The sequence below is a fragment of the Magnolia sinica genome, chromosome 17 (genome assembly GCF_029962835.1).
Source record: "Magnolia sinica isolate HGM2019 chromosome 17, MsV1, whole genome shotgun sequence".
In the NCBI taxonomy this organism is placed as follows: domain Eukaryota; kingdom Viridiplantae; phylum Streptophyta; class Magnoliopsida; order Magnoliales; family Magnoliaceae; genus Magnolia; species Magnolia sinica.
The window spans coordinates 53049061-53072098 of record NC_080589.1 but is presented as its reverse complement, the minus strand read 5'-3'; the positions used below and the strand labels follow the sequence as shown (position 1 = coordinate 53072098).

The window sequence follows — 23038 nt, the reverse complement described above, 5'->3', positions numbered from 1 at the left end:
TTAATCACCTCTTCAATCTCTGGAACAAAATACTTTGTCAATGATCACTTAAAGAGTAGCATCACATACAGCCAAAGCTAATCTTTAGGTAATCCAGACAGTTCATTTGTTGAGACCAAATAGGTATTTTAGGTTGGGGTTAGACCAGGTCCCAACTAATCTTTTCAGGCTCAGGCTTGTTGTGCTAGGCTTGTTACGGGCTCATGTTTTTAGTACAGTCCAAACTTGACCCACTGCCACCTCAAATCACAACACACTTGTGTAAGATCCAATCATTAAACAGAGCAAGAAGCGTGGAATAAGCCAATCCATTAATTAGGTGGGTGCACTTTTGATTCCATAAACTTTTAATTCCATAAAGTATCAAAATGCACCATTGAACTTATCACCCAATTCATCTTTCACGCCAGAACAAAGTCACTGCAACTTTTGGTGACATACCTTCCTTGCCACTAGAATGACAAGTATGCACGACGTCCATCGCATGAAAACAATACTCCCACCATGAACATCTTTGACCCACTACATGGGCCACACCTACATGTTGAGCTAGATGTAGTTTCGGGTTTTGGGGTATTTAAACTATGGGCTCAATTACAACTTTCAAATATCAATTAGACATCATGGAAGCAAATTGATGAGTGGATTGGATGTTGTCTACATTAGCAAAATGTTCACATGTGATCCACGATGACAAGGGAAATATGATGGAAATGGATTTCGAGAGATTTCTGATGATATTCTGCATGTTGTCACTCGCAAGGTGGCCATGGGACAGTGCTATGTGGGATCCACAATGATGTATTTATTTTATCCATTCTATTTTCTAGATTATTTTAGGTCACAAGCTCAAAAATGAGACAGAACCAAATCTCAGGTAGACCGCGCCAAAAGAAAATAATGGTGATTGAAAGCCCATCATTAAAAAGTTTCTAATGCCTAATGTAATGGTTATTTGCCATCCAACCTATTGATTAGGTTGCATCCTGGATGTTCAGAAATTACAAATATCAACTCCATCTAAAACTTTTGTAGCCCTTAAAAGTTTTTAATGGTGGGCATTCAATCACCACTGTTTCCTGTGGTGTGGTCTACATGAGAGTTGGATGTGCCTATTTTTGGACTCATACCTTCAAATGACCTAGAAAAATGGATGGACGACATCGATAAAATAAATAAATGATTAGGGCTATCAATGGGTCAGCATGGTCCGTGGACTTTCGAGGCTAGCCTACCTTAGGCTGGGCTTGGGTTAGGTTGTTAGGCCAGGTTCGGGCTCAAAGATGGAGCTAGTTTTTCAATCAGGCTGAGCTTGGATATAGTTATCTAAGGCCCGTTAGCCTGCCTGGCATGTAACAATCTTTTAAAGTTCAAAATTTAAACTTTTCTCCCTCAAACTTTCCATTCTTTAAAACTATTTTTCATACCTTCCCCTTCTCCAAGGTCGTTGTTAATGCTTCCCTCTTTAAACCGAAAGCAGAATCCGTGGTGTGCTCCATGGTATGTTGACATCAGCAAGTTCTGTGGGCCCCATGTATGTGTTATATCCATATCGTCCATCCATTTTGAGAGATCGTTTCAGCGCATTAACCCAAAAATGATTAGATCCAAGATGCAAGTGGACCGCACTAGAGACAACAATGATTAGATCCAAGACTCAAGTGGACCGCACTAGAGACAATAGTGGGACAATGATTCCCACTGTTGAAACTTTCTTAGGGCCCGCCATGATGTTTATTTGCTATCTAACCTACTCATAAGGTTACATGGACCTGGATGAAGGGAAAATACAAATACCAGATTGATTCAAAACTTTCGTGACCCTCCATGAATTTTCAATGAGAGACGTTCAATGCCTATTGCTTTCTTTGGTGTGGTACACTTCAGCTTTAGATTTGTCTCAATTTTTTGGGATAAAGCACTAAAATGATATTACCAAATAGACAGACGGGTTGGATGGAAATGAAAATTTATGGTGAGCGTTATTGTTACCCAGGAAGTTTTTAATGGTGGGTGTCCAATAACCACTATTTCCTTTGGTGTGGTCCACGTAAGCTTTGGGATTTGCTTAATTTTTGGGAATACATATAAAATGGTGTGAAAAAACGGATGAATGATGTTGATATACAACACATCATCAAGATGTGCCCTGCAACTATGTTGTTACCGGCGAACACCTAATCTGTTTCCTCTTTTAATTGCCCCTCTTTGCAGATGCACCACCCTCCATTCGTATGTGTGTCAGCTCATGTGCACCAACCTCCATTCATATCTGTGCCGATTCATTGAGTTTTCTTCATATTCAATAATTTTTGTTTGGTTTATATTTTAGGGTTTAGATTAATTTCAAGAGGGGAGATGAAGAAGAATAAGAAGAAGATTTGATGAATATAGGAAATAGTGTTTCATCTACTGGTTGTTAAGTATGTAAATATCACAAAATTTTCATCATCTCTTTTTGATTGTTAAAGAGTTTTTGTCACTTCGGGCTCAGGCTTAGGCCAGATTTGGGCCGAGCCCTATAATAACAAATCGGGCTAGGCTCGGACTAGATTGTTTTGGCATATTATGGGCCCAGCCCAGGTTTGGGCTGAAGCTAAAAAATGCAGGCCAGACTTGGACAGTTTGCCCCAGCCCTAGCCCGGCCCATTGACACCCCAAATCATGATGAGGCCAAGAGAGCACCATCCAATAACTACTGGCTACTGACAGCCTCAGTAGACAATCGGCTTCCTCCACTGTTCCTTCCGGTTTGTAAGGGACGGATGAGGTTTAGCTACAGATGATGCCATTAGCTTTGTGGACCCTACCATGATGTATGTGTTTCATCCACACCGACCATCCAATTTTTCTAGATTAATTTATGGTACCAGCCCAAATATGAGGTAGATCCAAATTTCAAGTGGACCACATCATAAGAAACAATATTAATTGAATGCCTATCATTAAAAACTTCGTAGGAGCCACAAAAGTTTTGTTTTTTTCCCTTTATCCGGGTCTCTATGACCTAAGAAACTGGTTGGATTTTAAGTAATCATTATAGTGGGCCCTAAAAGGTTTTTAATGGTGGACATTCAATTACTATTGTTTTCTTGTGGTGTGGTCCACCTGAAATTTAGATCTACCTCATTTTTTGAGTCAAGCCATAAAATGATCTGAAAAAAAATGGACGAACAACGAGGATAAAATACATATATAATGGTGGAGTCCACATAGCATTGAGGTACATACATCATGGTGGGCTCACAGACCATTGAGGTGGATACAGGCAGCATTGCTGGCCAAACCGTGTTGGAGGTATACGTCTCTGGAATTATTACTGTTTGCCTATCCTCCTTGTGGAAGTATATTTCTTTGTTCAGCCTTGGTGTAATTTACTGCGATGCATCTAAGGAAATTTCTCTCTGTCATATAGAAAATATGAGGCTTGTTGAAGGCAGAATCTCTATTCGTGCGAATGGGAAGTAAAAATTGAGTTTCATTCTAAACACAATTTCTCTAATATATGTTGTTGCTCACAGAAATAAGTTTGTGTTTAATTCCAGAATGTAGACGGCTTGTTTAATTCCTCTACAATGTCTACTTCTTTGTGCATTTGTGCCATGCATATGATCAATAGATATATTAGGAAAATTCAAATAGGAAATAGGGATTTTACCAATTTTTAGGTCAAGCTCAATCTTGGGCCTTCTGCTTTAGGTTCGTTTTGGGCTTGGGCTAAGGCTAGGCCTTAGGCCCCACCCATTGCCTGTCCAAAAAATCTTCCTTATTGTTTATAATTGAATTGAATTAGCCTTCAAACAGGCATGGATCGAACAAACAAAGACAATAAGATGTTCCTTTTTACTTACTAAATGTGTAGGATACACATGTTGGATACATTTTGAAATTTTCTATTGTTGGAAATAATGGGCTACAAGTGACAATGACTAGAAGGACAGAAGAGTGAACGGTTTGGATCACGTTAACGAGCTTAAGGTAGGATCACGTACAGCCTCCCCATACCCCACTGTGTATTAGATTAAAAAATGAAAATTTGTGTTTGGCTCTAGTCCTGACTCTTCCCAATTCTCCTCCCAAGTTCAGATCCTGTTTTACCATTGCAGAGAGGGAGGTAAAGAAGGAAGATTGCGGGCATTCGACACTTCTCCAGTGAGCGTCTTCTCAAGCGTTCGGTGATCAAGTAGGTAAGGATCAAAACCTCTGTCAGCCCGTTGATTTGACGCTCAATAGCATTGTAAACATTTGGTATCAGAGCAAGGTCTCTGCCTATGCATCGGTGATATTTTTCTACCATTAAAACCCTTGAAGGTTTTCCATCACCAACCATGCCTACTGCTACCACTGGTTGAAGAACATAAGCCCCCTTTTTAATGGGCCTACATAGTGCATTTTTTCACAGCCTCCTATTAGACAATGCCTGCCTAATCGATGGCCCTCAGATGGTGGAGATGGTGATGAACAGTTTAATCCGTCATCACAGTGTCGTTGCCGAATCAGGCCTCCATCTCAGTATCTACTACTGAATCCTCGTTCGAGAATCTCCTACCTTATTCCACTCCTTCCCCAAGAGTAACTAGGACCAATTCAGTCACATTTTCGGGGTCCATATGTATTCCTCTTTTATGTTTTATGATTCATGTCTTTGCATTTTTAACTTGTAATTCTTTATGTAAATCAGTCAGTCCATGCATATGTTGGGTTAGACTCGTGCTGGGCTTGGGCTAGGGTCAGGTCTAGCTTGAGTCCAGCCCATTGCCAACCTTGGAATACACGAGTTGAACCGAGTCGAGCTTGGCACTGCTCAACTCGGCTCGGCCACTAGCTGACCCTAGCTCGACTTGGCTCGGCTCGGTCCTCCAGCCTAACTGGCCAGCTCGGCTCGGTTCGGTCAGCAGCTCGGGCTAGTTCGAGCCGAGTTCAAGCCTGTGCAGCATTTTCTCAAACACATGAAGTTCACCTTCAATTTCTCACAGTTTGCAATACAGCAGCAGCAGTTTACAGGTATTTCATCAAACACTCAGTAGGCAGCATCAAAATCAAGATCTAAGGGTAGTTTTATCATGTAATGTTTGTTTTTTGGTTAGTTATTATTATTATTTTTTTCATATCCATACCTTCCTTGCCACCGGCCGATCCCACGGAGAATGTATCCACCCAAGACAATACTTCGTTGAGTCATTTCATCAAACACTTGGTGAGCAACATCAATATCAAAATAACCGAGTCACCGAACTAGTTCGATCAGAGTTTGATTCGAGTTGAGGTTCGATCCGAGTCGATTTGAGCTCGGCCAAGCTCGAACTTGGCTCGAATTTTTTTCGAGCTCCAAAAATCAGCTCGACTCGGCTCGAACTCAGTTTCGAACCAAGTTGAATCAAGCTTTTTCGAGTTGAGTCGAGCGAGTTAACCGCGCTAACTCGGTTTGTGTACAACTCTACTTGGAAATGACCAAAATGTAAGCATCTTCCTCACTATTCATAATTGAAGCAACTCTTTGTATGCAGTGGTGCTTCGTTCATTTTAAGCTTTAAAGTAGTATAATTGCATTTCAGGACATTGGTAAATATAACAAACTATGCGTCCTTTTGGTCGTTTGAATGGTGCTAAATAAGGTAATTTTGTAAATAATTTACAACTTGCATTTGGATGCCCTGAAATGCTTGTAAATCGTTTACTACTTGTAAATGATTTACCACCTTTTCTCCCTTTTCATTTGCTAGCAAATGATTAACCAACAACAAGCCTCCAATCAGACCCCAGTTGTTGCCAGGATTTACAAACACAGTACTGTTTGACGGCCCAATTTAATCGTGTTTGTGATGCAGGGCGTATTCACGAGCATGGACTGAAAAGGGAGCTCAAAGCATGGATTTAACGCTCTGATGACACTAAAGGCAAGGGACACACTCCAGAGAACCAAGACTGAAGAATTTACATGCCAGGGATCCGAGAAAATCAAGTCATTCACGTTGAAGAGGCCCGAAATTGGTGAAGAATGTAAGATCACATAGTTTCCGCCATCTGATTGGCTCAAAACTGCATGCATGGCCTAAGGGCCATAAATTAACCATACATATCAAATTTTAGCCTTCAGATCATTGTAGAAGTGGCCCAACGGATATATCAGCCCACACATCAACAATTTAAGGCCCACCTGATGTTTGGATCTGCTTCAAGTTTGGGGTCAACGCTTAAAATGAGATGGGTAAGCAGATGGTCGGTGTGGATTTTGTAGAAACATCAAGGGATGTACTTTATGCAGTGGGCGTGCACACATAGCAGTCTCACCTACGGCACACCAGACCATACCACGATCAAAAACGGCTGCTGACCGAGCTCTCCCTCTCCCTCTCTAATTCGAATGCTTTCTAGCGCACAAACAGAGCTTGCGGTTGGGTGCAGTGGGCCACCATCTTGATTCGGCGGTCCAATCTGGACCATCCATAAGAATTCTACGGCCCATATCACCAAGACCTAGGTGGGATTTTTCCTGAAAAAAACGTGGATCAGATTTTAATAGTCCAAATGCAGGACGGATGGTAGGGAGAAAATTCGGTGGGCCACACTGAAATCAGCCCAAAACTGACCATTCCCAACCGATTTTTGGAGGGGAGATTAATGGACGGCGTAGATTTCTCCTCCGACACCGATCATGGGCCCACTGCACTTCACAGCGCAAGAAATTCGCAGGCCTGCGTCCGAGAAAATCGGCCGCTGTTGGGCCGTTGTGCGATCACGCTCGTGGTCGAATATGTGATCCGGACCGTCCAGAAGAGACACAGGGAGGCTAATACCCTAGCCAAGCTTTCAGAATTGATAGGTAGGTCGATATCATGCCGGAAATACGCTCCAAACACAAGTCGTTTTGCGCTTTTTTTGCGCATACGAACTCAGCTGCGTAAACGGAAGAGAAACCAACTCCGACTCCAGGACGGACGGCAGCACACCTCTCCAGGGCCTATCTACCTATAAGAAAAGGAAAGAAAGAAAGAAGGAAGGGCCGAGACGTGAGAGAGGAGGGAAGAAATGAGAAGACAGGGAGCCTTGGTTTTCTGCTATCCACGGCTGGAGCGTGTAGAGGAGCAGCTACGGCTTGGTTGAGAGGGAAAGAGAGAGGAGATCAGCGCTGGAGCAGGGTTGCTGCTGCACGTCAGGGAGAGAGAAAGAAATTCAGGAGAGGGAGCTCGTCTTTGGTGGGGAAGAAAGAGGAGATCGTGTGGAGGTTGGCTGCTGCTGCACGTAGGGGAGCATTGGAAGGAAAAAGAGCAACAGTTGGGTTTTTCTGGCTGGACGTCAGAGAGAGAGAAAGAGAAACAGAGAAGACAGGGAGAGCTGGGTTTGTTTTCGGATCTTCTTTGTTATTTTCTTTCTTTCTTTCTTCTATGAATCTTAAGGTCCTTAGCCTAATCATGGTTGGCTAAACCTCTTAGCTGAGGCTAAGAGGTGAAGCCTGTAGCGAGATGGGAGATTATATTTTATTCCTGTAATTTCAAATTCATAAACTGAATGTAATTCTAGTTGATTATTCAAGGAATATTTTTCTTAGTCTTTAATGGTCTGTTGTGACTAAAATTACAATGGGTTTGCAATGGCTGTGAATATTTCTTTCCCCTTTTTTATGTTTATGAAGTCAGGAAGCCCTGTTGTTCATCATTGTTCCATAGGCATGGTAGGATGACAGTACCCTTCCTGATCTTCATACATTATTGATTGGTTGGTAATTAGTTTAATCCTGTCGTTTGCTTTGTCTCCTGGGCATGGTTAGATATTGGAATCCATTCTAATTCATATACCTTTCATCTCTTGAAAACCAGATCAAGTAAAGTTCAATTTGAATTCCATAATCCTTGATGCAGGCATAATTTCTCCCTGATCTCTACAAGTGGATCCTCTGAATCCCTAGTTTCCTTCCTCTAAATTCCTTAAAGTTTTAGATAATTGTTCCACAATTATTTCTTAAAATTCTATTTGGTTAGATCACATCTTAGTCTAGTTCTAGTTCTACTTGGTTTCAGATAACGTACAGGTATCAGTCCCTGTGGATTCGACCTCGGTCTTACCAAGTTTATTACTACATCACAACCCTATACTTGGGGAGTGAACAATGGTCCATACCAATGATATACCAAAAATGGCTGTTTTTTCTAAAGGCTGGTATTTACGCATCTCCCTCTCCATTATGCTTGAGAACTCCATGGCTCTCCATTATGCATCTCCCTCTCTCTCCACCAACAGCAACATATCTTGGTAGCACCTGAATTTGTGGGCCCACTTCTATGGCTCACCCACTGCTTGGTTTTATGTGAGGATCAACCCCAAGATTTCCACTTTTATATACCATTTTAATGATTCTAATGAATTTCTTCTCTAAACTATCTCAGGTGTGAATACACAATTGCAGGATATAAACCATTTACATGCTATCCAAACATTGTAAATGATTTACAGGTAAATCATTTACAATTTAAAGCCAAGCAGACATGCTGTAAATCATTTATAGCCTGTAAATGATTTACTGATTTACAACTTAAACCATTTACCACCATCTAAATGACCCCTTACAGTTTCAGTTAAGAAACTCAGATAAAAAATGATGTGAACTCTGTATTGCAGAAAAGGCTGAACTTTGTGATGATGCTATTGTAAACTTTCTTTCTGCATACAAAACTTTCTTCTGCCTTGAGGAAGCAAGATCCTTGCCAGACTAGCTCATGAAACTCAATAGCTTGGACAGAGCAAGGACAATAACAAGTTCCTTTTCACTTTATGCAGACAAGGCATCAAATGCGTGCAAATCACTTTTACGGACTCCAATATACAGGTAATTGCATATTAATGCTTCTAATATGTGACCATTTTCTATACAGTAGCAAGTAAGAAGGGATGCAAACCACGTAACAAGGAGACTACATTTCATCTTATCCTCTTGCTTTTGGAAAACCATGACCAAGGAATCAGTTGTTATTGCTGGTGAATGCTTGAGACTTGTAGTTCTCATGCACACACTGTCACAAGCAAGTGAATGTCAGAAAGATGTTATGAATTTACCATTGGAAGCATCTAAACAGGAACCCATAATTTGGCCAGCTTAATTTGAATTACATGTAAGCAATTTTTAATTAATTTCTGTCTGTGCATCTTCCACTACTTTGCCAGAGTGTCAATTTTTTCTTGAAGCTAAGTCCACGATTATATGAAAATTGTAAATATTGAGGTTTGAATTCCTGATTATTTCAAAATAGGGTACTTCCCCATTTGGAACTTAGTTGGTATAGTTGGGGCATGATTGGTATATCCTAGACATTAGCTAGAGTAGAGCAACCGTGGGTGCCAGTCCACATCTGCAAACTAAGCTCCGCACAGGAAAGTTCCCTGTTCGGAATGAATAGGGAACTAACTCGGCCTCCTCTATATTATATTTCTATAAATTACCAATGTGTCAACGAAAAGTTTATTTGGTATGAAAAAGTATACTGTTTCTACATCATACGTAGTTCTCCAAATTCCCACTTACATTCTTAACAATAAAGTGCGTCTGCAAAATGATTTCAAAGTTATAATTTCTAAACGAAACTATTCTTCAAATTATCTATCATCCAGGCTGATTCAGTTGCATGCAATGAGTTTTCAGATGAGTATGGCACCTTTTTGGCCATTTTTATTTTGTGCAAATCTGCTATTCTTGTTTGTTAAAGAAAATATCGTACTAAATATTATATGTTATGAATTTACTGATCTAAGCATACTATGAACTTGGTTTAGTCTTGCATTATCCATATTGTAAATGTTTCCATCGACTTGTTTGTTTATCTGCATTATGACAATAAAGAATCTGTGCCCCATATTATACTGATGTCTTGTTGAATTCAGTGGTCATGTTCATTACACTTCTATGTCGGATTGGTGTAGACCAGCTCAGGAATGATGCACTTGCATAATTTGTTTTAAGAACTGATCGCATGCAGACAAATATACCACAACTGAAGGTACTGTATGATCTTTCCTTCCAAAATGTCACATGTGTAGGACATCAAAATGATAGGCCCCACCATGAGGATTATGCTTATAGAAAACCCGGGCTGATTCACTCACTAGATTGGCCACACCTTAATGTCGAGTCAGATTGTCTGTTTTCGATTGATTACAGTGGTATGTCCACCTGATGCATGAAAAGGACAGATTTTTGTGGGTCCTATTGCATTCACAATGTTGATGCCACATAAGTGGTATGTTTGTGCCAAAGATGGTACGGTGCCACATGTTGTGGTGAAAGTGCAAACGTGGGAAATAATTCTTTCATTTTGTTTTCTGCTGCAGGTCTCCTCAGAGATATTTTCTCCCTAATTCACAAGATCTTAGAGGTACTTCCCATCTGAATTTATGGCATATAAGCAAGTTGGTTTTCATCATGTGCTTCTAAAAGAGTTGTCTTATCGTATTGATTTCAGACCAGGGTATCAGTTGTTATTGCTGGTGAATTCTTGAGACTTCTGGTTTTCCTGAACACAATGTCACACGCAAGTGAATGTCAGGAAGATGTTATGGGCGTGCTTGGTCAGTGGAATTGAATGGTATTGAATTGTATTAGATGGGATTAACATTATTATTGCACAATAATTGCATGTCAGGAAATATCACGGTATTGTAGCCATCCAATCCCATATTTGGGATAAAAAATTTGCTATGGGAAAACATCGGATTAAGCAAAATCATGTTTGGTGGACCATTGATTTGTAATCAACGGACCAAATTCACAAGGGATGTCGTTCAATTGTACACATATATAACCAGAATGTCACGTGTAAACGATATATATGGATGGACGGCATGGATAAACGCATGCATCAATGTAGGGCCCACATGTGTAGTGGATTTCAAAATCCACGGAAATCCTGCATGGGACCAAATACAATTCCATGGGACTAAATGCAATTCCATCCCACCTAATCCCAATCTTTCCCATCCTTTCCAAATGCTAGATGGAATAGCATGGGACCAAATGCAATTCTATCCCACCTAATCCCATCTAATACCCTGCGCCAAACGCCCCCTATGGGTCTCCACTCATGGCTTGGTGGTAGACAGTGTGTTTCAACTCTGAGGTTATGGGTTTGAGAACCCATGTGGTGTGTGTGGGTATGAGAGTGTGTATTTGACCACTTAAAAAATAAAAACAAAGGGGAGTTATTTGATGCTCCGGCAGTGTAGGACACTTTGATAGGCAGTCACCCATGCGCAACATACATTTTACTCAAATTAAATCGATTAATCTGCCAAAACTGTTGCCAAGTCAGTCCACAAATAAGATTTCTTGAACAATCCCAACTTTTGGTTTGTGGATGCAAGTTTGTTGAAACAGGACCATTGAACATTTTTCATTTTTTACTGCCGAATCTGATAGTCACAGATAATAAATAATCATGTTCATGGTACATCTAAACAGGGACCTATAATTTGTACCGCTTAATTTAAATTACTTTTATTCTACATATTCGATTTTAGACTAATTTCTAAGTGCCTGTGTGTCATTCATCACACTGCCAGTCCAGCTTTTCTCGAAGCTAAATCCACAAGGAGATGAAATTGTAAATGTTGAGGTCGAGTTCCCTATTCTTTCCAAATAGGAAACATCCCCGTTTAGAACTTTGTAGATTCAATTCAAGTCCCATATTTGATTTATCCAAGCCATTTGGTCTTACAGAATATCCTCACAATTGGTCAACTCAAAAATCTTCCTGTTGTTGACATGCAAATACATGGTTATAAAGGAATTCATGAATAAACCCACATTTAATGGAGGAAAGACCAAAAATTTGATGGCTAATCTTCCAATTTAGGAGATTTTGGGGATATGGTCCATCCATGATGGGGGCCATCAGATCGATGGCTTGGGTAGACTAACCATGGGCACCACGTCTCCAAACTAGGCTCTAAACATGATTGTTCCCTCTTTAGAATCAATAGGATCTCGGTCTCCTCTGTGAAAGACTTAACAGTCTTTTACCACAGCATACATAGATCACCAAATTCCCACATACATTCTCATCAATAAAGTGCCTCTGCAGAATTATTTTCAAGTTACTAAAGGAAACTATTCTTCAAATTATCAATCTAGTCTGATTCAGTCGCTTGCAATGAATTTTCATGAGTATGCGACCTTTTTGGGCCATTGTTGTTTGCGCAAATCTTGTACTCCTGGCTGTTGAAGTGAATACGATATTAAATCTTATATATTATGAATTCGCGGATCTAAACATAATATTATCTTGGTTTTACTCATGCATTATCCATTTTGTAAATGTTTTCATCCACTGGCTTGTTTGTGTATAATTTAGAGACAATGACCCATATTCCACTGATGTCTTGTTGAATTCAGTGGTGTTGTTAATTACACTTTGAGAACTGATCATGCACAGTCAATGATACCACAACTTGTGGTACCGTACGATATTTTCTGCCAGCATGCCACTTGTGTACAACTTGAAAATGGTAGGCCCTGCCATGAGGATTGTCAATGATACCACACCTTAATTTCGAGTCAGATTGTCAGTTGTCCATTGATTTGTGGTATGGCCTAGCTGATGCAGACAACCTGATTTTTGTTCGTAGTGATCTTCATGGTGGGTCCTACTATTTTCATAGTATTGATGCCTACACAAGTGGTATGTTGGTGGGAAAGATCGCATGGTTCGACAAGTTGTGGCACCTTGCTTGCATGTGACCAGCTTCTCAATTTGTTCATTTTCGGGATGAGAAAAGCTTCAGTGGTTTGGGAGCATGTGATAATCCACTCTATACATGGGCACCCATGTTCCTTAAATTAATTGTCCAAATCATGGATCCCATTTTAGATTGTTGTAACAAAAAAATTACACTGAGTGGATGATACTAACTGCCTGATTGGTGGACATCTCGTTGAGAGAACAGAAAATATTCAATTGTTCGAATTAAACAAATTGAAGTCCATTAAGCAGAGGTCAGGATCATTTTGATTAATCCAATTTTAGGGAATTTCCATTTACAGTGGGGAACGCTGTTTGGATGGTTTGAGTTTTGAACTAAGGTACAAATATCGGTATCCTACCATGGCTCTCATAATCTATGAGTGTATCAAGAAACTCCTTTTTCATGATTCATCCCGCACATATCTACTGTATCTAATTCTGATTAGGGAGAAAAAATATTTTAACATTCTTGGATGGTACTTTTCAGGATATCATCTGAGATTAATGCTACTCAGGGCGAGAATGCAACTCAGGTGAAATCCACATGTTCATCTCCGTTTCCAATCATCAAGATACCATTGCAGATGGACAAAGAGCCTCAAGATAATGTTTTAGAACCAGTGATAACTCATCCCAACACTGGTAGCATGGAAAAAGGAGGAGGAAAAGAAGATGATGATGATTGGGATGCATTTCAGTCTTTTCCTGCTGATAACGCATGTACTGCTGCTCATCTAGAATTAGTCAGAACGGAAGTTGTGCTTGCTTCAAATGACGATTCTCCCATCTTGCAGAAACCAACCACCAAAGCAAAAATGACTTTGAGGAGAGTTTGGATTTTGAACTGCACGAGGAAGTAGGACAGGAGAATGATGCGCGGAATCCAGAGGGTCGTGGAGAGAATGTATTAACACGACAAGGCAATGGAAATGATCTCCAAAAGTTCTTTAGTCCACAACCTCTCAAAAATGCCGAATTGCCAAACAACATCAACCCTATTTGTGGGAATGAGGGTCCAGTGATCAGAACCAATGGTGATGGAAATGACGAAGACCTCTCCGATCTTCGATCGGTTGAGGATGTTGCAGAATTGAGTCCTTTCCATTTTTTTCCAGCGGGTGAACAGACCGATGAGAAGCTGAGGTGATGGAATTGATCTCCAGGAATCCTGGAATTCAGTGGATTGAGGATGCTGAAGAGTTGAACAAAGAAAGGCATTTAGAGAGCGGCAGCGAGAGGATGATGGGGACACAAGATGATGAAAATAGTAAATCAAGAGATTTCTAATCCGCAGCCAGCTGAAGGTGTGGAAGATACAAGTGACGGACAGCAGCTGGGTGGTGATTGAAACAATAATCTCCCAATTGCCTTCTGACGCTCAACCTCCCCAGGGCGCCAGAATGACCATACATAAAAATGGTGATAAAGAGATTTCTGATCTAAAACCGAAGCAAATAAATACAAACCGAAGTAAATAAAGTACTAGCAGGATTGAAATTCTGCACATCGAAGTGGTGAAAAGCTCTTTCAACATAACTCTTTTGAGTTATGTACACTTTCCTGCTTTTTTGCTCCAAATATAGTCATTCGAAGAATATGATTAATGACTCCTAAATTTTTCATATTGAATTTATGAACCAAACAAGCTTTTACACAACAATATTTTTACTAAGATGTACAACCATAATTTGATTAATACTCAATCATAAGAGAATGAAGTTACTTGCACTATATCGACGAACATAGGCACAATTATCTGTCTCACATTTTGGAAATCTCAAATCAACAATGATTGATTTAAACTACTCGTATTATCCCCTTCGCGCCTATTTTAATTTGAAAGCTTTCTTGAAAAATTTTAGGGGGACAGTTGGAAATATTTTATAGGAGTTTTTTTTTCTATAAAAAAGCTTTCTTGGAAAATATTTTCCACCATAAGGTGAACTCACAATTAAAGAAAATGTCATTTTCTTGAAAAATGTTTTCCACCCAAATACTTTCTGAGCACTTAAACAGGCCCTTTTTAAAAGAATAATTCAAAGAAGAAGTTTTTAAAAAAGTTCCCAAACTTTTCATTGTTTTTTTTCTTCTAAGCCCCAAACAAGCCATAAAAATATACCAACTTCATAACTAATAATTTTATTAAAGGACTTCTAAAGAAGGAGAAGATGGTTGCAATAAGCCCAATTGAAGTTCTTTGGAATGCCTCCTTTTCTAATGGAAAAAAATTCCTCTTTTTCAAAGGTGAGGAAGCTTTTCCAATTTATGTAATTTTTGGAAATATCCAAGCAACATAAGGCTCTCTTAATGATAGTCACAGGGCTATTAACATCAGGGTTAGATGTAAAGAAAGGCATGGGTTGAAGGGATTAGGTGGGATGGGATTGAGAAGACATAATTATTACCCATGGCAGGGATTGTCCCCTATTGCCATGGGATAAAATTAATGTCATGCTTTGTTGATAATACGATGGTGCATTGAATGGATATACCCACCATCATTTGAAATTACTTAGAATAACATACATGTGTTATATCTAAATCGTTCATTTATTTTGTAACCTCATTTTATGACATGGGCCTAAAATTGAGATAGAACCAAAACTTATGTGGCCCCAAAGAAGTTTTCAACGGTAAATATTCAATTCCCATTGCTTTCTATGGTGGGGTCCACTTGAGCTTTATATTTACCTAATTTTTTGGCCCATGCTCTAAAATAGTCTCAATAAACGGGTGGACGGTGTGGATATAACCCACACATCATGGTGGGACCCACACAACTTTCCAAACATTGAGTGAAATTGGCACGAGACCCAATGCAATTCCATTTAATGTAATTCCAAGCTTTTCCATTCCTCCCAAACATGGAGTGGAATTGGCACGGGACCAGATGAATCCCAGGCTCTCTTAATGATAGTCACAGGGCTATTAACATCAGGGTTAGATGTAAAGAAAGGCATGGGTTGCTCATTATGCCCCTATAGACTGGCGTATATTCATAGAAACTTTGCATTGAGCTAGAATACCACCATCTTAGTCACATTTCTAGAGTGGATTCGTCATTCTTTTTTTCTTTTTTTTTTCTTCTTCTTCTTCTTCTTTCTTTTTTCTTCTTTTCTCTTTTAACTAAAGAAGCCAAAACTTACCATCTCTTTACATCTCTTTATTCTTTGGATTTGGGAAAGGCTTCACTTAAATCGCATTTAGCCATTTATCCTTCTTCTTCAATCTATTAGAAATCTGGCCGTTTCTTGGAAAGAGAGAAAATCGTGAGTACTATCATGGAGATGTGGAAGGGTGTTCAAAGCAACCCTAATCACAATCATCATTTGGATACGCATCTCACACCAATCTCAAGAAACTCTTAAGTAGGATGGGGAGGATTGAATCTCATAGGAGGAGATCCTACTCGCATGGAGCTTCGCATCCACCAGACATGGAAAGGGGATGAACAGCGGTCAGGGAATCCGATCGGCAATGGACGGAGGTGAGGAGAAAGAAGGTGGATCCAACGAAATCAGCAGGAGAAGTAAGGCCAACTGTGAGGAACGATTTCACCATTTTTGTGGGCAATCTCCCTTTCGACTGTTCTATCAATGACATGTCCCAGATTTTTGGTAGATATGGGAGGGTGCTGGATATCTTCATCCCCTCATTCCCAGGTACAAACAGATCCCGTGGATATGCCTTTGTTAGATACCATTACCAAGACGATGTCAGGGCAGCTAAAGGAGTTCTGGACGGAAAGAAAATAGTCGGGAGGCGACTGGTGGTTAGGGATGCAAAGCAAAAGTTTCGAACTCCCCTGAAACTAGTGCTTCATAAATCAAAGGAAATCCAACATCGGCCCTCTATTACGCAACTACCTGGGCCAAAGAAACCTTATCTGCAAGCGATACAGGGTTCTTCACGTCCTGTTACATCCTTAAATCAACCCGATGATTTGTTCTCGTCTGTTGCGGACGAAGCGGCGGTGGAAGAAAAGAGGAAAGCTCTACAGAACAACCACATATCTATCCTAATGCTGATTCGGAAAATCAGGGATTCTAGATTTGCAGAGCTTCCTGATTCTGCTTAAATCCAGGAAAGAATTCATTGATTTCCTATCCAATAAAGCTCTCCATACAGCTTTGGATCTGGTGAAGTTGAAGAGTGGCACCTGAACAGAGGACTGGGAAGTGAAGGAGACTGGATTAGACTATATGGCATACCAATGCATGCTTGGTTCGAATCGGTGATCATCGATCTTGGCCAACACTTCGGGAAAGTGGTACAAATTGATACAAGTACTAAATTTGGCCTATTCCAAATGTTCGCTAGAATAAAAATTAAATTGAAGCCTGGAAGAGATCTGTTTAAAGTCATCAATCTCCAAGTTGGTGAATCTTCATACCCATTCTATGCGGTCATGGAGAATCCAGTGATGATGGTTGACAGGCATGGCTGGTCGACAGAACGATACCCCAAAGTTACAGGTGAAGAAATTTCAACAAAACAATGGGTAGAATCCTCCTTTTACCAGGCAAAAAATCCAAATGTGAATGGCCCAACACATGTTCGATGAAATTCCCATCAAGGAAACAACAATCTAGGAGGTGAAGCAGAGGATAGGGCTGTAAACGGATGTTCTGCTTGCAATAATGCCACAACCACATTGTCTGTTCAAGAGCTCCCACAAGAGTTAGTTCCAACTCATATAGAACCTCTTCTACACACTCCTCTCCCACCTCCTACGAGCCACTCAATCAGCGATTGTCAACATTGCATCTAAAAGAGGCATGGACAGACTTCACTCTCTTTCGGAAGGAGCGAGGCCAAGAAAGGAATGTGACAGTACTAATCCAGACCCAACATTAAGAATGCCCGATCCAGGAGGAACGACTATCTGCAGCAAGTCCCCTCAAGCAGAGGAGGAGGAGGATATGCAGCTGGACCCATTCCAGAACCATACAGAGGAGAATGAGGAGTTGCGGCTCGCGCCAGTCCGGAACTATGCAGAGGAGAGTGAGGAGCTGTAGATCGAGCCAATCCAGAACCATGCAAAGAAGAGTCACATGCTGCAGATCCACCTAATCCTTTATCTAGCAGCAGAAGGAGAAGAGGTGCAGATCAGCCCACTTCAGAATCAGGCTCACAGACACAGTTCAGAATCAGGCAACAGGGAGGATGTGCAGGTGGAGACGGTCTACGTTCAAGCTGTAGAAAGGGAGGAAGAGCAGATCGACCCTTCTCAGTTTCTTGTAGACCTGTCACCTTACTTCATAGAAACAGGTATAGAATTCATAAATGACGGGCAGATGATCCATCAGTCGAACCAGGTGCCAACTAAAAGACTGAAGGCAAAGAAAGGATGCCAGCAACTGAACCAAGGACAGGAATCACCTACCCAAGCAGGAACAAACCAAGAATCTAAGCAAGGAAACAATACCAGGAGATCAGCAAGATTAAAGGAAGCAGTTACAGAATGCCAGAGAAGTAAAAGCAGAAGATTCCACTACAGGGCTATGAACACGAGATGTTTGTCTGATGGATAGCATCTTAGTTTGGAACGCTTGTGGGGTGGGGAATGCACCCACCATCAGGTCAATCAAGAGGGACATAAAAAATCACAGGACGTCGTTAGTAGCTATTCTAGAGCCAATGATCAATGACTCTAAGAGGATTCAGACGGGCCTCAAAATGGGGTTTACTTCTTCTTTCTCCAATGCAGGTTCAGAAGGAAAGATTTGGGTATTTCACTCATCTTCAAACTCTGTTGAAATCATCAAGGAGTTAAACCAGATGATCACTTTCAAGATCCTTATGCAGGGCTGTGCGAACAAACTCCTAATCACGATAGTCTATGCTAAATACTCATTAATCTGTCGAAGGGAACTTTGGGCAGATCTAGTAGACATAGCCAATGGTACACCAGGCCCTTGGATTGTCTGTGGGGATTTCAATGCTATCACGAACCATATATAGGCGGGAACAACCTAACAACCACAACTACGAATGACTTCGTCGAAGCAATCAACAAAGCAGGGCTGATCGATGCAGGCTATTGTGGTTGCAACTTCACGTGGTGTAATAATCAGATAAGAAGAAACCGAAAGTGGGCCAGACTGGACAGGGCCCTCTGCTCGGTGGAGTGGATTCACATGTTCCCAACCTTCCAAGTCCACCACCTTCCGATAATCAACTCAGACCATTCTCTGCTTCAACTAACCTTCCCCCAGCCCCCACCCTCGATCCTACGCCCCTTTAGGTTCCAACGGATGTGAACATTGCATGAGGGATTTAAAGAAACTGTTTCAGCCGCCTGGAAGTCAGAAACCAACAGTAACCCAATGATATCCCTGCTCAGCAAAATGAAGAACACCAAGTTAGCTCTGAAAGCCTGGAACAAGCACAGTTTTGGCAACATCTTCAATCTCATCAAGCAAGCGGAAGCAAAAGTCGGCACTCTAGAAGACCAATGCTCAGCAACCCCAAACATCAAGAATATCGACAATTTAACTGAAGCCAAAAGAGAACTAATTCGCCTAGAAAGCATGGAAGAAGTTTTCTGCAAACAAAAATCCCGTAATAAGTGGCTCAAGGAAGGCGATAAAAATACAAAGTTCTTTCACACAGCAGCAAATGAGATAACAAAGAGGTCCTTCATCTCTACCATAGAACTTCCGAATGGCTCCCGCTGCCAAAATCAGATGGAGATAAAAGCTGAGGCGATTTCCTTCTTCACCAACTTGATCAAGAAGGAAGAAACATCAGATCCTGCTGACATTCTTCACCACATTCCTCAGCTAGTTTCAGCGGACGATAATGTGGCCCTCCTCTCAAAACCAACCTTGGAAGAGGTGAAGAGCGCAGTCTTAGGCATGCCTGTTGATGGGGCTCCGGGTCCAAACGGTCTACCGGGTGCCTTCTTTGCTACCTGTTGGGATATTGTGGGGCATGATCTGTTAAACGCTACTATATATCTATTCAAGGGAGGTAAAATTCCAAGAGCTTTCTTATCCACCCTCATCTGCCTCATCCCCAAAACCCAGTCTCCAAAAAAATTCTCTGAATTTCGTCCAATTAGTTTATGTAACTGTGTGTATGCGGTTTTTTCTAAGATCATTGCAGCTAGGTTGAACGCTATACTACCAAAGCTCATCTCGAAACAACAAGCAGCATTCGTCCAAGGCAGATCAATCTCCAATACCATCGCTCTAGCGCAAGAAATGCTACGAGACATAAACAAGAAAGTGAGAGGTGGAAACATCATTCTGAAGCTAAACCTCGAAAAAGTTTATGATAGGGTAGACTGGAACTTTCTCCAATTAGTGCTCCTCTGATTTGGGTTCAGCCAACAGTGGGTTGCGATGGCGGAAAATTGCTGGACGGGAGCTTGGTTTTTGGTTCTAATAAATGGTGAGGCCTGCAGTTTCTTCAAATCAGAAAGGGGCTTGTGTCAGGGAGATTCGATATCCCCCAGTCTATTCATCCTGATGATGGATGCCCTCAGCAGAAGCAACAATATGCACGTGTAGAAAGGGCCTTCTGTATACCTTATAAGACTTCCACTACAGACCAGATCATTACCCACCTCCTGTTTGCAGATGATACCATCGTATTCACTAACAGAAGCATTAAATTTCTAAAGTGTTAAAATCCTCAACAATTTTGGTGCAGTGTCATAAACAAAGGCGAAAGTAACCTACTCACCCCATCTAACATGGCTGAAAGTTGCTGCAGAAATATAGAAACACTGATAGGGAAAACTAGGGCCTCTGCAAACCTAACTTATTTAGGGGTTCCCCTGATAAGAGGTAGACCAAAGAAAGCCCATTTTCAACCCATGCTTGACAAAATCCTACATAGAATCGCTGGGTGGAAAGGTCGCTTCCTAAACCAAGCTGGCAGAGCAGTTCTTATCAAACATGTGCTGAGTAGCGTTCCGGTTCACACGATAGCAGTGACGGAAGTGCCTAAACGGACTCTAAAGGAAGTTGAGAAAGGGATGGCGAATTTTTTCTGGGGTTTGACCGAAGTTAAGAAAAATTAGCACTGGATTAGATGGAAAACAATAACAACCCCGAAAGAAGAAGGTGGTCTGGGAATCAAATCCCTCAAGGACATGATGAAAGCTTTCAGAATTAAAATGGCATGGACGGCCATCAACGACTACAGAAACAACATATGGGCCACTTTTATGAGAGCAAAATACAGGGTAGAAGCTCACTCCACAGGCCAGCCTAACAGAATGAATGCCTCTAAGTGCTGGAAAGAAATCCTAAACTGGACCAATCTGGTGGAAGGCAAGTCACGGCTAATGGTGGGTGATGGTAATAGCAAACTCTGGACCACAAATTGGACAGGTCTTGGTCCCCTCAAAGACTGCCTCTTAGGCCAGATGACCCAAAACCTGCTCCATAGGAAAATTAATGACGTCTTGGGAAGGGATGGATTCCTCTCGAGTTCGCCTCTTGCCAATCTGATCCTGCCACACGTCCAAAGGCACATACAGGATGAGGGAATTAGAACCACAACAGGAGAGGACAACGTCATTTGGACAGCTTAACCATCAGGTAATTTCACGATTAGATCAGCTTGGAAGATGATACGCGTGGTATCTATGTCTAGACAGTGGGCGAAATGGGTTTGGCATAGCAGGCTACCTCCGAAAATCTCTGTTTTCTCTTGTAAAATTATTAATGCAGCAATCCCGGTGGACATCAGCGTCAAAAGAAGGGGAGCAATTCTCGCTTCCTGCTGTTCTTGCTGCGAAGACATAGATAACCACCAAGAGGAATCGCTCGATAATCTATTCTCAAACGGTCGGTTTGCTTCTTGTATTTGGCGGCGATTCTCCATTTTGCTCTTAGTCTCTTTCCTTGGAGCTTAGCTAAAGGGAACTCAACCATTGGAATTCTCCGAGGAATAGCCCCCGAGCTAATTTTCTGGGAAATCTAGAATGCTAGAAACATGAAACGGTTCGACAATCTCCACATGAACGTGATCCAATTCACAACCAAAATTCGGAGATGGTTCTCTGTTATCATGTCATCGTTCACGTTCCCGTCGAGCAACACTGTCAGCAACATCGACGTGTTGCATGGTTTGGGCATTCAACCAATCCAGCGCATAGCCAAACCCATGTGCATTATCAAGTGGAAGAGACCAAAAGCAGGTTGGGTGAAATTAAATGTAGAGGTGAGTTGGTTTTTGCATTCGTCAGAGGTTATGACATCAAAACGAATTTCCAGGCAGAAGTAAAAGCAATGCTGGACGGTCTCGAACTCTGTTTGAAAAAAGGGCTAAGCGCAATTGAGGTTGAAAGTGACTCTGAGGTAGCTTTCTGTATCTCTTCTAACAATAATCCTAGCCCGTGGAACACCATCTACTGGAAGAGGACGATTGATTCTTTCCAGGGGAAAGCCACCATCTCTTTTCAGCATGTCATGAGGGAGGCTAACAGAGTGGCTGATGGGCTGGCTCACTTGGGCAGTGAAATCCAGTTGGATAAGGACTTCGACCAGCTCCCGGACCTCCCACTGAAGATCAGAGGGGAAGTTTTTCTAGACAGAGCAGGCCTAGGTACAGTTAGAGAACCTTAATGAGGATACTCTAGTTTTCTTTCATGTGATAGGCTGCCCCCGCCATCTTTTTGAATTGGAGGCGCAGCCTGAATTTTTGTATGTCACCTGTAAAGCATCTCTGTTTTATCAATGAAATCTGTCAATTTTGAAAATAAAAATAAAAATCTATTAGAAATCTTATCGATGGTTACATGTGTCATGTTCCTAACATGCAAAGCAAGTTTTCTTTCCTGGCACTTGTTTGACATATTTGGGAGGGAGAATATAACCGTACTTTCAATTCTAAATCTCTCTAAAAGAAAGCCGTTCTTAGACCATATCATTGTTTTGAAATCTTGAGTCATTTTTGTTTTCAAGCACTTATTGGTGCCAATTCTACAAGCTCGCTTTTTGCTGCCTGGGATATCCCCACATTGCATAATAGAGCGAGTCTTCCTGTGCTTCAAAACCATGATCAAAGATATCCCGACCCTTGGTAGATAATATCTTGTGTCAAAATAAATGATATAAGAATTGGGCTCATGTTCTATCCTCTCTCCTCAAGAGCCATCTAGGGAGTTATCTTAGAGGTTGACATGCATAGGCTAGGAGATAGAAGTCTAGAAACCCTTTTTGTTGGCATCCATAATTAAATATTATCTATATTTTAATGTTCTTATTGAAGTTTATAATAAGGAGGTGTGAGATTTCTACTTCAAACTCTCATGTACAATGAGTCTTGTTATGGGTGAAAATGAACCAAGT

The 23038-nt window shown here is 41.1% G+C and overlaps 1 protein-coding gene and 1 long non-coding RNA gene across 6 annotated transcripts in view; one reads left to right on the top strand and one right to left on the bottom strand.

Annotated features, from left to right (window-relative positions):
- Positions 1-23038, bottom strand: part of LOC131230250 (uncharacterized) — a 52141-nt gene that overhangs the window by 16453 nt on the left and 12650 nt on the right. The gene's annotated exons all lie outside the window — the stretch shown is intronic.
- On the top strand, positions 8294-14459 carry LOC131230245 (uncharacterized). Of its 5 annotated transcripts, XR_009163942.1 has the most exons (4): positions 8294-8824; positions 9874-9989; positions 10321-10364; positions 10452-10635. XR_009163942.1 is itself a non-coding variant. In XM_058226078.1 (2 exons), the coding sequence occupies exons 1-2, from the start codon at positions 8715-8717 to the stop codon at positions 13586-13588; spliced, it is 483 nt and encodes a 160-aa protein (XP_058082061.1). In that variant the 5' UTR covers positions 8338-8714; the 3' UTR covers positions 13589-14459. The 5 variants fall into 5 exon arrangements, 1 of the variants encoding a protein (XP_058082061.1); XR_009163943.1 differs by lacking the exon at positions 9874-9989 and adding an exon at positions 13216-14459 and having other exon boundaries at positions 10321-10476; XR_009163941.1 differs by lacking the exon at positions 9874-9989 and adding an exon at positions 13216-14459 and having other exon boundaries at positions 10321-10574.